At 34.9% G+C, this 13,965-nt stretch overlaps 1 protein-coding gene across 1 annotated transcript in view; it reads right to left on the minus strand.

Moving 5' to 3' along the window:
* The window catches only part of LOC149572458 (alpha/beta-Hydrolases superfamily protein), a 135,774-nt gene that overhangs the window by 69,360 nt on the left and 52,449 nt on the right, over window positions 1-13,965 (minus strand). Inside the window, exons 3-4 of the mRNA XM_089813610.1 lie at window positions 3,230-3,506; window positions 2,796-2,981 (exon numbers count right to left, since the gene is read on the minus strand). Of these exons, the coding sequence (XP_089669736.1) occupies window positions 2,796-2,981; window positions 3,230-3,506 (463 nt within the window). The remainder of the gene's footprint in view (window positions 1-2,795; window positions 2,982-3,229; window positions 3,507-13,965) is intronic.

The following is a 13,965-nucleotide window of genomic DNA, read 5'->3' on the forward strand; positions in this document are numbered from 1 at the left end:
TCAGTTCGGATTTCTCTCTTGAGAATCTCAGAAAGCTTCAGCTTTTAGCTAGTTGGAGGACAAGCCCCTCGTGCTAGCAGACAATGGACGCAAACCCATTGTCTCAGGAAACATCACTTCAGGTGCTTCATTCTTGCTTATAGGTTCTTATCCTATCATTCTAATCCAACTGTTGAATCTATATTTAGGATTGGTTTTTGTGTATTGGCTATTGTATTGCTGTTGTATAATACAATAACATTTTAGTTGTTGGTTGTTATATTGCTGTTGTATAAGGTAATAACATTGTTTAAGGAATTATAAGAGTTTGCTGGTTTTATCATACCAGTTTGTTATTCATGGTTGCATGTCGATATTTTGAATGTTATTGCAAAATAATAGGTTATATACTTGTGGAGAACTTTCTGATTTTATTATAGCACTGTATCCCTTTGGCCTAAATTTGAATTGAATGCTATATCCAAGAAGAAGTTAAGTCGAATTTCTATTGGGGTTTCTGCTGAACTCCCTTGTTCTAAAGTACATTTGCCGTATTTTAGTTTTGGTCATATTGTTTAAGGAGAAAGTTAGTAAATATCTGATTAGGAATATTACACATTCTAAAGCCAGGAGTAAATTTCCCAAATACAAGAATGCTGAAGGTAGTGCCACACCTTCAAGACTCTTATTGCCCTTGAAAACCCTCCCACTTTCCTATCTATGATGGCTCTACAACTCCATAACTAGGCATTCTTTTTTCTTTTTAATTAATGGTATTGCGGTCACATTATTACATGCCTCTATCATAGGTAGTATGTTGGGTACTTTGTTTTGGATGGCACAAAAAGAGACTATTACTAACAATATTGACATGTGCCATGGAGTTGGAAAGAGAACATAAGCAAAGGTGGAAATATCAGGGTCCAAGGGTTGGAAAGACCACGTGACTTATATCATAGGTTAGGGTATTGGGAGTCAAGCAACAGGCATGTTGGTCAGGTCAAGTCCAAAAGTTCGACGTAAAGAAAGGAAAGAGTGGGGGACTCATGGAAAGTATTTAGTGTTCCATTTTGAGATTACCTTAGAATTTTCCCACAATGATAGTTATCAATGCTATAGGTTGTCTGGAAAGAGAAATTAGGAACTGGTCTATTATAGGTCTCATCTTTTGTTCATATGTTCTGTTTACAAGAATACTCATGCAGCTTGTCTAGAAGTCTTTATTGCATTTGAAATTCAAATTAAAATAAACTATAAGTCAACTCCCTAGAAAATTAACTACTGACCCAATGGATTTCCGATTAATTGATATGATTCAAGAGGCTGAAATATTACAATTTCCCTTAGTCACAGCATGGAAAAAACAAAGTGAACCATATGGGTCAGGTGTCACTTTCTGCCACATCCTAAATTTTAATTGTCATTAGAAAGAGTTTTGCTATCTCCAGGTCACTTCCAGATAGTCTCAGAAAGCAAAAAAAAATGAAAAAATAAAGTCAGCTGGGCCCACCCCTCCCAAAAGGATTTCTCACTTCTAATCAATAATGGGTTAAAAATGTGCTGAATCCATCATGTTTGAATATTTCTCCATTCTCACAATCTTTAACCATTCTTAAGATTTTCATATTTTAATTCATTGTTGCACAATTGGGGTGTTTTAAGTATTTAGGTGTCTCTATTTGAAAGCCTTTGCATCTCTTACGATTGGCTCATCCATTTTGAACGATATGCTCCTAATTTGAGAGGATTTTTATCCCTGAAAACTTGCTTTGTCAAATGAAATGCTTCCCACTATTTTCTACCTGGGTACCATGTAGCTTTTGTTGGTAGTTGTATCTTTAAGCAAAGCTATCAAAGTTCTAAGTTCTCCTTGCTTAAAGTGTTAACAAATTGGAATTAATGTTCCTTCTATGCTGCAAAGGTGTTTTTTGTACTTGGAGATTCCTCAGGTTTCTATGGCAAAAGAAGACAAACTAGTTAATTCTCACTAAGATTTCCAGCCCTTCACACTGCTGGATTTTATTCATCAATAATCTTCTTATCGCTTTCCGTATACAGCATTGAACTGATTATTACACAGATAGACAAAACAAGTTCCTGGAAGGTTGCAGTGCAACATTCGGTTTTGAATGCATGCCAGATTTTTATTCCATTTTTTTGAACACTTCATCTTCAAACAGCTTCACCAATATTTTATACTACTACAGTTTGTCCATATTTATATTGCTTAAAAGAAGTTGACCTCTTCAATTCGTATCCATCCTTTTCCATACTGTCCTCCATAATTTTCCCAGGAATCATAAATCCTATCTGAAACAATTGCTTTAACATTTAGCGCATTTTGCTTAATCAATCTACTGCCACCTAAGTCAAGGTTCTTCTTTGTAACCATTATGCGTCAGCTTACACTGAAATTGGGGGAAATCACAAGTAAAGTTGAACATTAGAACATGCAATTTTTACTATTTTTAATTTCTAAAAAATAACATAAAGGTATGTCCAAACAAATATACATTCAGATATGGCTTTTTAATTTGTATATTAATCTGTCAACATTAACGAAATTTCAGAAATTAACAGGAGCCCAGGTCATAATAGTAAAATTAATTTTTCAAGAGGTAATTATGTTAAAAATTTACAAAGAAGTCCTCAGAAAAATGAGCTATGCCCTATTTGTTATATCAAAATGGTTCTAGATCATCATAGATCACTTGGTCAATCTGCTCATCACTTGATTCATCATAATTAAATATAAAATTATCATCATCTTCTAAGTCCTTTACAATCAGAGGAAAATTATTTCAATTTAGACTTGCCTGTATGAATAGTGTTGGGATCTTCACACTTGTTATAATTTCTCTAGAACTTGCTTTGCTATAGAATTCCTCTATTGTGTCAAAACCATGAGAAACTCTTGATATTGCCATTTCGAACTCCCTTACAGAAGTTGCCATCAATGCACTCGCTACATTAAATCCTTTTCTTCTCCCTTGGAATAAAGCCTATGATCAAAGAGCATATTAGTCTCTCAAATAATAGAAAACAGATCTCCTGTTCAAAACAAGAAAAAAGATGATTTTAACAACTGAAATATACGACAAGTGTAGTGACCATTCCAAACTTTCCTTTGATATAAAATATGAATATGAGGAAGGCTACCTCGACTTTTCCTAATAGAAACATTTTTAGTCTGGAAATAAAATTGAATCCTTTACATAATGGACATGATAAGTCTACAATAAATTCTAACCTTATTAGAACGGAGGATATCTTTCAGTCCCTCTGTGAGTTCCTTATCAAGAACTGAATGATGAAAGGATGATCCTGTTGCTTCATCTAGGTCAAATGGATTCCCGATACATACAGCTGCTGTTAGAGGAGTCATCTCAGAAGTTTCCCCAAGATATTTGGCTAACATATTTGCTCCATATCCCCAGCCTACACCCATCAAGGTAGTCCATGGCCTTAACCTACTGATGAATTGTGCAGCAGCACAAATATCATCACTGTCTGCAGCTGTAAATAACCTGAATAGCCAAGGAAACAATCCATCATAAATACAAATATAATTGTTTGCACTAACACATTTGCATGAATGCTTCTTGTAGTTTCAAAAAACTCCATTATGCTTCCATTATCATTATGGTTACAGAGAGACTTTAAGGATATATAAGCTAAATACAATTTGTAAAGGAGAATGAGTGAAATAAGAAAATAAAATCATTTTACGCAGTTCTCTCTGACATGTCATGTTCTTGAAAAACCTAACTCCAAAAAACTATCAAGCTCTTAAACCCCTTTCTTGAGAACCTTTCATATAACTGTAATAACTGGTTCATGGGAAGTATGAAGTTATTTCATTTTGAGAGTTATTGATTAATGAAGTTCATTTATTTGATTATGAGGATCATTGTTCAATGAATTTATTTTGCTTGACTATCAGAATAATTGACTAATGATGTTTTTATAGAAACTAATATTCAAGGATGAATAATGTCATATACTGATGACTTGATGTTAGTCTAGATGATTTTATTTGCTAAAAAATGTTATTAAGAAACAAATTTGAGCATGGTTAATTCCTTCTTTTGGCAGCAGATGCAGGATAAGATCACCCTTGCAAAGGAAGGCACAGTACCATAAAAGAGAGAAGGTGCAGACAGATGGAGAAGGTCAGAAATGTCATCTAAGAAGGAACCCATAGCTAAGTATGCTTGTCATCAAGTTATTGACTTAGGGCTGTTAGACTTGGTCTCCTTGGTTGTGGTGGGTTGGTTGTCGTTTCATTATCCTTGTGCTAGTTAAAAGAATTCATGCTTCTTGTTTAATGAATGTTCTTTGAGATCTCACCCCAGCTCTAATAAAAACCTTAATATAAATATATATGATAATTTTGATTATGCAAATATATAAGAGTATATGTAAGTATAATAAACATGTGTATGACGTGTGCATTGTATGCCTAACATCATAAGGTCCTATAAACAAATGAAAAGGACTACAAACATACATACATACAGTCGTAAAATAATAACCGCTATAGGTATGTGTCTACAATGACACATGAGTTAGACGTCTAAATACATGGACATATTTGTTGACACTAAGTTACACGAGCAAACACATGCTAGACTCGTACATATATGTATAGGCTTAATATGACTAAATATATATAATATTGGAGAAGAATATTTATTATATATTACCATATGCTTATATTGCTAGCAAGAGTTATTCCATCTTTGGGGGTGGCTAAGGTAACTCTTTGGCACCATCCTTGCTAGCAAAGTTGTTTTCCTTCCATGATTCAACCATGTTGGCCAATAATTCTTTTTCTTGGCAATTGAGAATTCACGAGTTAAAGCTTCCTTACTGTTTCGACACAGTTCGGTAACTAAGCTAAAATTGGTTTAAGTAACATTCAATTGGGTGGAACCAAGTCTCCTCAATCACATAACAAACTAGGCATGTTCCTCTTCATTGTAGTTATTTCCATTATAACTACTAGTATCATGTTTTCTATGAATCAATTTCATAACATTTGAATTCAGCATTTGATCATATGGATTGATGAAGTCGTAGTTCATCCAATTTATCTAGATCAATTATTATAAGAAATATTTTGTGCATTTGATGTAATGCCCCTAATTGGGTTTAGTCTCATTATTACAAAAAAAACAAAAAAAACTATATTTATGTCCCAAGCTAAGGGATGTAAGACATTTGAAGTTAAAAGAACTATATATTTATTTAATCAAACTGTATATTCGTTAACACTCATATCCAGCCTTATTACTATTTGGCTTAATCACAAAAGGAGTAGGTGTTATCCAAGTTGCCTAGATACCAAATACAATGGGCTCCCCCAAAGTTTATAGGTCCAAGCCCATATCCTATCTTGGGAGTTTTCCTCAAGGCTTTTGCAACACTGAACCCTACTCTATCTTGGGACAAAGTCACTGTTTGGATTTATTCAAGCCCCTCCTTGGAAACATAACATGCCTCCCTTCTGAGATTAAAATAGTAAAGTGTCCTCTTCAGGTATTATGATAAGTTACCATATTCATTAGTCAAGCCTAGAATTCAAAAGTTGATTCAGTCACCATTTGTATACGGTTCGAATTCAATCCAAATTTGCTGTTCTCTAACTCATTTGCTACCAAATCGCTATGTGTGACCCTAGTTGAATGTCTACCAAATTTGACCAACTCTTTAACTGCTCAGGCGAGTTGGAATCGGTTTTGGCCAACTTTGGACAAATTTGGGGGGATTTCACATGACAATGATGTCGTTTTTGTATTTTATTAAAGGTTTTTTTGTCTTTCAAGAAACCTAAAGTCACAATACTTTCCATTCTATTCTCTTTGGCATTTGCAATACATGACATTTTCAACACAAAAACTATTCAAAACAAGAAAAATGTGGGCATCCAAGGAAAAACATGGGCATCAAATATACAACATCGACAAAAAAACTCGAGCATCAAAGCAAAAACATAGACACATGCCACTCCAAAAATGCAGGCCACAAGCAATACACAACAACTCCAAAAACACAGGCCACAATCAATTCACAAGCACTCCCAAAACATGTTATTTTAACAACTGTGAGGTCTTTTGGTGTTTTGCAGAGCTCGTGAGTGGGTGCGAGTAGGATTTCTACCTTGTTTATTTGATATTTTGTTTGCTTGTAAATTTTTTTTACATTTTTTTACAAAATGAAATTATTGAAGATGCATATTCATCTGCTATTTGTGGCTAAGAAAATTATTTTTGCATTTTTTACAAAATTGAATAATTTCCTCAGTTTTTTTTTTTTTTTTGTTGTTGCCTTGTTTGTTGTTTCTAGATTTAACTTTCAAGGAATGGCTACAAGTGCTTCTATCGCCGAAAACCTTTGCTTCAAAACAAATAGATGCTCCGCATTATGGAAATATCTGAAAATGGTTCAACCAATGCTACGTGGGGGGGAGGTTATGTGTGGATTTGCAGCCATTGCAAAGAGGAAAGTAGTAGCTCTTAGAGTAGAGTGAAAGCACATGTGTGCTTTATTTCTCACAAAGGCATTAAATGTTTTACAAGGAAGCCAAGAGTTGGTGGAGTCCTACCTAAGACCCTCCTTCCAAACCACATTGTGAATAGATACATTCCAAAACAAAAACCAGCAAACAAAGATGATGGTAGGGTATATTCTCATCCATTGCAAAATTCTAGGAAAAAAGGAAAAACATCATCTATGTCTTCAACTACCACTCCCAATGAATCACCTACACAGTGTCGTCCATTCTTGCATTATCTTCAAGAACCAGTTGCAAGTAAGAGACAAATGGGGCCCTTGGAAACATCATTTCAAAATAAAGCTACAAACATTGCCAAGCAAGCCATTCTATGCAAATGGATTGTCCTTTAATGTTGTTCACTCACCGTATTGGCAAAAAATGGTGAGAGCAATTAATAAGGCTCCAAAGGGGTTTATGGGTCCTGATTATGAGAAGGTATGCACCACTTTATTCGATAGTGAGGTGTCCAATCTAGAGGTTTCCATGCAGCCCATCGAGGATTCATGGATCAAAACAGGTGTCATAGTAGTATCTGATGGATGGAAAGACGTAAGCAATCGTCCTTTGGTGAATGCTATCATAGTGTCCACAAGAGGTGCAATATTTTTGAAAGTTTTGGATTATGAAGGAGAGGTGAAGATCGTTCTTTTCATTGCAAACATTCTCATCTAAGCCATTGAGCAAATAGGCCCTCAGAATGTTGATCAGGTAGTAACCAACAATGCCAAGAATTGTAGGGTTGTTGGCTTATTCGTTGAGGAGTGCTTCAAACACATTTTTTTGACACCTTGTGTTGTGCACTCACTCAACTTAATGCCGCAAAAAATTGGCACTAAGATTTAGTGGATTAAAAAATGTATGAAGACAAAGGAGATCCAAATGTTTGTCACGAACCATCATTTGATGCAAGCCATATTTAGACAATTCTCGAAATCGGAGCTCTTGAAGGTAAGCCCAAATATTTAAAATTATAACATGTTTTAGAAATATAGTAACTTAAGTTTAGTAAACTTTTATGTTTTTAAATTTAAATTTTAATCTTGATTTTACTTTATTATTGTTTTGATCTTAAAATAAGTTGTCGAGACCCACTCTGCCTCCAACACTATTGTTTTGAGACAACTTGTCAAGGTTAAAGAAGCATTTTCTAAATGATAATCAATGCTAATTGAAGCATATGGAGGCAATCTAATAGTGCCAAGGCATGTCATTAAGGCATTAATACTAGATAACTCTTGGTGGGATCATGTTGAGTACCTTTTCAAGTTCACCAAGCCTATATTGAACATGATCCAATACACTGACATGGATACGCCTTCCTTGGGTGAGGTATATGATGGTATTGACTCCATGATTGAGGATACCACAAATATCATAACTGGGAGAAAGGAAGATCTCGATGAAAAGTTCTTCAAGGAGTTGTGGGTAATATGTTGGAGATTGTAGCTGTGATAGAGACCTTTATCTCTAGGCGTTAATACCATTATGATCACATTCAGCTCAAAAGGACATTTATGATAAAGTGTAATATAAAATATTAAGTCGTGTCATACAACATGCATTGAGGCATGGAAATACAAAGAGTCATGTTTTGGGAAATTGAATAGACCTTTGGTGGTAATGCTAAGAGTATCTCTTTATGTTCTAATTGAAGAGACCTTCGGTGTTAATGCTAAGAGTATCTCTTTATGTTCTATATATCACATAAAGCGAAAGGCATTGTACATTTAATATCAATAAGAGGTCTTTTGTTGTGTGGCTATGTTTTTTTCCTTTATTCTAGAAGGGTTTTTCCAAGGTGTTTTTGTGTGTCTCTTGTATCAATCTTGATTATTCCTTATTGTTGTTTATCTATATTCTAGGCAAATATCCAACATGGTATTAGAGCCAGGTTAAAAAAATACTAGATAAGGAAGTCTTGCATCTTTTAGTTTCTCTGTGTATTTTTGGTGTGGCAATCTAGTGTGCAAGCTTTGTTTCCACATTATGCTTTCATTATCTGTATTAGCAGTTAGAATATTTTTTTTTCTATCATGATGAAAGCTATTATCATTTTGGAGGCTTTGTACCCTTTATGCTACCATGTATGCTATTTTGGTATCCTTTTCATCATTCTCTTTGGCATCATTGTTTCAGCTCAATGCTTTACCTATTTTTTTGTCAAGTGTCTTAACATGTGCAGGCTTTTTTTTATCTAAGTGATTTTTGTGAGATTTTGGTTATGAGCAATGCCATTTTGCCTCTGCCTATCGTCTCTTTGAGGAAAGCCTATTTTTATCCCATAGTTTCTATGAGGCAACTCCTTTAAGACTCGTTCAGTTTGTTGGATTAGTCATGTTGGAATTCTTAAGCCATTATAAAGTATGCATGCCTACTTTTGTATCTGGTCAGCCTCTACGTTTGGTCATTGGTTTCTTATGATAGAATATATATTTTTCTCTTGTTTATATAGTTTGTCAGGATATTGTATTTGTATAAGGCTTGTGGATTTTATGCCACAATCTTGTGTGAGATCTCTGAAATCTTGTTTGGACACTAAAATACGCATCTTTGTCTCTGGCTCATCATATCTTTTCGCATGATTATTATCATCTAGAAATGCTCAAAATTTAGAAATCATAAAAGGCTGTGTAGAAATATGGGTGTCCTGCATATGAGTTACCAGGAAATATTTTGACCTTTTCTCGTGCCCCTAGTATAAGCCTTCATTTCTTTAGCTCCAACATTGGTTATGCTTTTTCATTCTCTATGTCAGGTTTATTTACGACTCTTGTCAACACTCGTTTGTTATGTATCACTCATAACTATCCTAGATTTCGTTGTAATCTTAAGGCATCACTTTGTCTTCATTTTGCTTCTTTATTATTTTTTGTAGTTATTTCCGTGGCATTTTACCTAGGTGTCTATGTCGTTATTCTCCCAATGGACGCCCACTATCATCACATACTCATTCTCAACCATTTTTCAATATGGATTTCTCTTTTTGTGATGCGGGTTGTCTTCCAAAAATAGACAAATAAGTCCATGAATACAAAAATTCATGACATCATTTTCTTTGTCTTTTTCATATGCATGGTTTTGAGATGTCTAGTGGAACATATTGTTTTGTCTTTGAGTGTAAGACTGTGGTGTTAGATATGTTATGGAATTTTGTAATCGGTGTTTTTTCTCATCGTTCCTTCCTGACTCATCTTCTTCAATGCACATGAGTATGTGTATTCATTCTGGGCATTATCTTTACTTCTTTCTTTTACTCAAACTTTGTGCTTCTTCTTGGCAATAGCATGCATTTTTACGGGAATCTCAGTTTGTTTGCTTCAACATGATAGGCATTCTTTTGATATTTGATTCTTCTTTGGGCATTTTAAACTGTGTTGTTGAAAAGGGTCATCTACGGTTATGAAAAAGAACATTTTTCTTTTATTAAATCCTTTCTATTTAATATTCAATTGGATCTGTCCTTCCAAGTTTTCCCTATTATGCTTATTAATATTTGGTAGTTAATTCCTGCTATTTGGGGTTCTCTGATTAGTATTTGGCAATAATACATTAATAATCATTAATTTAAGAATGTTGTTACAATCATACTACATGCTCAAAATCATATAGCAAGTTGTTTGCAAGGTTTTGGGAAAGTACAAAAGTGCATTACAAACCTAGAACATGCATCTTTATGTTAGTTTGTGGCAATACACCATTGCTAGGTTGGTTTTGTGTTATTTGGGTCCTTTGTGGAAGATTTGATGAAAATTGGAGGTTGCATCAAGATGTCATCTTGCTGTAACAGACCTATATCATGATCTGAACTTTAAAGCAGACTTGTTCAACTTCATATTAATATCAATCCACTTACAATAAATTAGCTTAAGGGTGTAATGGCGTGAATCCAATTTAGATCATTGGTGAATGTGGTCTAGAGTGAGAAAAGCATTGGAAGGCATATACTTGATCCACTATATGTAGCAGTCCTTTCTAGAGTCAATGTCAAACCTGCAAAAAGTCAACCCAACACAACTTCCAAGGTTTTTTGTGTTAGTATTTCATAGGAATGTGTTAGTACTCGATATGGTCACAATTTTAAAAGTTGTAATTCATATTTTCGAACCACTTTGAACCTCAGTTCAAAGTAGTTCGAAGTGGTTCAATTGTTCAATAGACCCATCCTGCAGGTTCAATACAAGCGAAGTTCAGATTCTGGGTTCGAAATGCAGATTCAGAGATAGGTTTTAGATTCAATGTCTTCAAGATTGATGATCCAGTGCAAAAGTATAAGGACAATTTAATTCAGGTTCAGATGACTTCACAAGAGGCTTTACAGGTTCAGAATTCAGTTCGGATGTTTGGTGATATCATTGTCAGATTATGAATATAGAGGTATCTAATGAAAGAAGAATCATCCATTAAAAGAGAAAGATCAAAAGTAATCGGGCTTTATTTTGGGATTATCTCTGTAGTAGAAAGGATGTGAACATTATTGCTCTATTAAGATTTATTCTTATCTACCTAAGCCTAGATGTATGAATATGGAAGAACTAGAAGGCAAATTCGGGATCGCACTCTGTTATAATTTATTTTTATCTTTTCGAAAGATTACTGATTTGTTCATTCTTCCCGGCCCTCCCTCTGAAAGACATGAAATGTATCATGATCTTACTACGCATTCTTTGTTTAAAAATGAATTTATGTCCTGCATAGAGAGAGACCTTGAGTTCAAGTGGCACGGGTAAAAGTTCAACCTTGATGAGAGAGGACACGGTGTAAATACTCAAAAGCCACTCCATACTATAAAATTTGAGTCTTCTTCTCGCGGGTTGCTTGGTAAGTGTTATGGAGGACATCGGCAAGTAGTTTGTACCCAAGGATATAAACACAAATTTACTCACTCATAAATGTCCATAGGCCCGAGTACCCACATCTTGTGCTCATAAAGATCTCAGTTATGAGTATGTAAGTTGGCATGATGAGGTTGTGTATTCAAATGTATATATTAACTCATGGCAGGCAGCACATTATAATAAAAATGGGGATAAAAATCCTCATCATGACCTCTGCCCAAATGAACCTACGTGCCTTCATATTTGCTTGAACACCAGTCAAATAAGAGAAAACAACGGTTTGGAAAGCACAAGTATGAGGAAGGAAAAAGCATGTAAGTCATCCGCACACGGCATCAATCATACTGCAGAACTAATTATGTAGATGGAAAAACCGACTCTTCTCCATGGAAATACGGGCGCCCTTCGGTCGGTCGCACATGGGGAAGGCCGCTCTCTTTCACGCATTCTATGCTTGTGAGATTTCTTTTTGCTTTCTTTATGAAGGATTTCTGTTATGCAGACTTATGTTTTCATAGAGCATCGCCATGCGGGATCAAATACTGTCAATTTGCAAAGAGTCGAGGCCACGCAACGTTTACTTTGACGGTGGAGTGTGGTGATAGCCGTGGTGTTGTTACTTCAACTCAACTTAACCTTGCAGATCTCGCGGGATCAGAGAGCTCAAAGATTGATACATCTGTCATACTGGAGGGAAGGGTATTGGCGGCATTATTGTTACTCCAAAGATTGTTTCACACAGGTCAATGTTTTCTGAGCATAGCAGAACTCTGATGGACACTCTGGTATTTCTTATCTACAAACATGGTGACAAGTGGACAAAATAAGATGGCAAGGTGACAGAGCTACTGGTCTATTCATTGTGGCTGTTGGTGGAATATCAAATATTTTTCTCCATGTACTATTTGAAAACATTCAAAATGCAAATGTACAAAACCGCAGCTTTCAAATTAAAGACAATGTTATTGGAAAAGATCTCACCTTAAGGAATACCCAAGAGCAAGAAGATGTCCATTATTATCCCCTTTTCCCGTCAAAGAAATGATAAAATCCACAATTAATTGTGAGCAATTGGACTGTCTGATAGAATGCTGAAATGATAAAAATGGAAAACCCGAGAGATGTGGTAAGAGGAAAAGAATGATGTTAGTAAATAATGACATGTGGAGCCCCCCCTTTTAAGCCAGTGTTATTTCTTAAAGAAAGATTAAAGAGTTAAAAAGGGGGATGCTTGCCGAAGAGTGGAAGATGAAGAGAAGAAAGTGGGAAAATTTCTTGGGAATGTGAAAAGAATCGGCCAACAAGAATCAGTTACTAAAACTGAACAAAAATCGACAGGGAGAAGAATAAGTAAGCTAGTAGTAGATTAATTTGGGGGTTCCATTCTGGCTTCTTCCAAACTGCAGACTTTGGGCTTCAGGCAAGGAAAGAAGAGATTTTGACAAAATAGTTTCATCTTCTTGAGGGGCCGAGAGAAGTAGAGTATGGGCATAGTTCCTTTCTTTTCAGAACAGTGTATTTGAGATAGGGTTAAATTTTTTGATGTCTGATGTAATATGGTGGAAAGAATTTCTACTTTCTTTGAATAATGGTTGGATTGTAATGTGTGAAAGAGGCTTTGTAACCTTTACAGTCAGGGAAGGGAGGCTGGAGGTTAAATACATTTAACTTTGGCTATAATGTGTTTTTCCTTCCACTGAATTCGAACTTTGAGTCATTTTTAGTTTTCTCAGAAAAATTACAGTCTGATGTCATTGTTCCTTTATTATGTTATCATTTCTAAATATCTTACGAGGCTCTGATTTTAATTCTCCCAAGAAGATGAAAGACACAGTTTTATCCTTGTTACATAATGCAACATTTAGCAAATGAACTTTGCGTCATTTGCTGTTCTTTATTCTCTTTTTATGTAGTAGTGTAGGTTTTTGCATCTACATTGTATTTACGGGTAGATGTCTGATATCCTTTTGTGCTTTTTGGTAAAAGCACCCACATTTAATTCATTAAATATCTTGTACGGGGAGTTGTACCCGATAAAAATTCAGAGGAAGGTTATCAATCCCACGATAACCTATCCAACTGTTGGTGTTAGTTTGTCCTTTCACTTGGGCATTCAGGGTCATATCTACACACATTCCTTCAAAGGACAATCTGTTCACTAATAGAATGTTATTTCATGTACAAGCACTAGCATGCAAATGATTATCTTCAAAATAAATCGTAATACTATGCCTATAATGTGGACACCAATAATTTATATAAAACTTAATTTTTAAATGATAGTAGTATGCTCAAATTTGAAATGTGAGATATTTTTCTTGTTGCTATTGACAATGAATTGAATTATGAATCCATATTGAGTATTGAGTTTAACTATCAATGTGTTGTATGTTAGGTTCTATTATGTTTAAATGGCATGCTTTGCCCATGCTTAGGTATGAATGTAATGTATATATGCAAACTTTCCTATGTGTTTTAAAACTTCCTTATATTTATATAGCCATCCCCTTTGTCATCCCCAAACATGGAAAAAGAATTTATTATCCTAGAAGCTCATCCCCATCCTAGAAACTTGGGGTAACACTAGTTATT

Source organism: Cupressus sempervirens, chromosome 2, assembly GCF_028749045.1.
Source record: "Cupressus sempervirens isolate cs-2001-9-10 chromosome 2, ASM2874904v1, whole genome shotgun sequence".
NCBI classification, from domain to species: domain Eukaryota; kingdom Viridiplantae; phylum Streptophyta; class Pinopsida; order Cupressales; family Cupressaceae; genus Cupressus; species Cupressus sempervirens.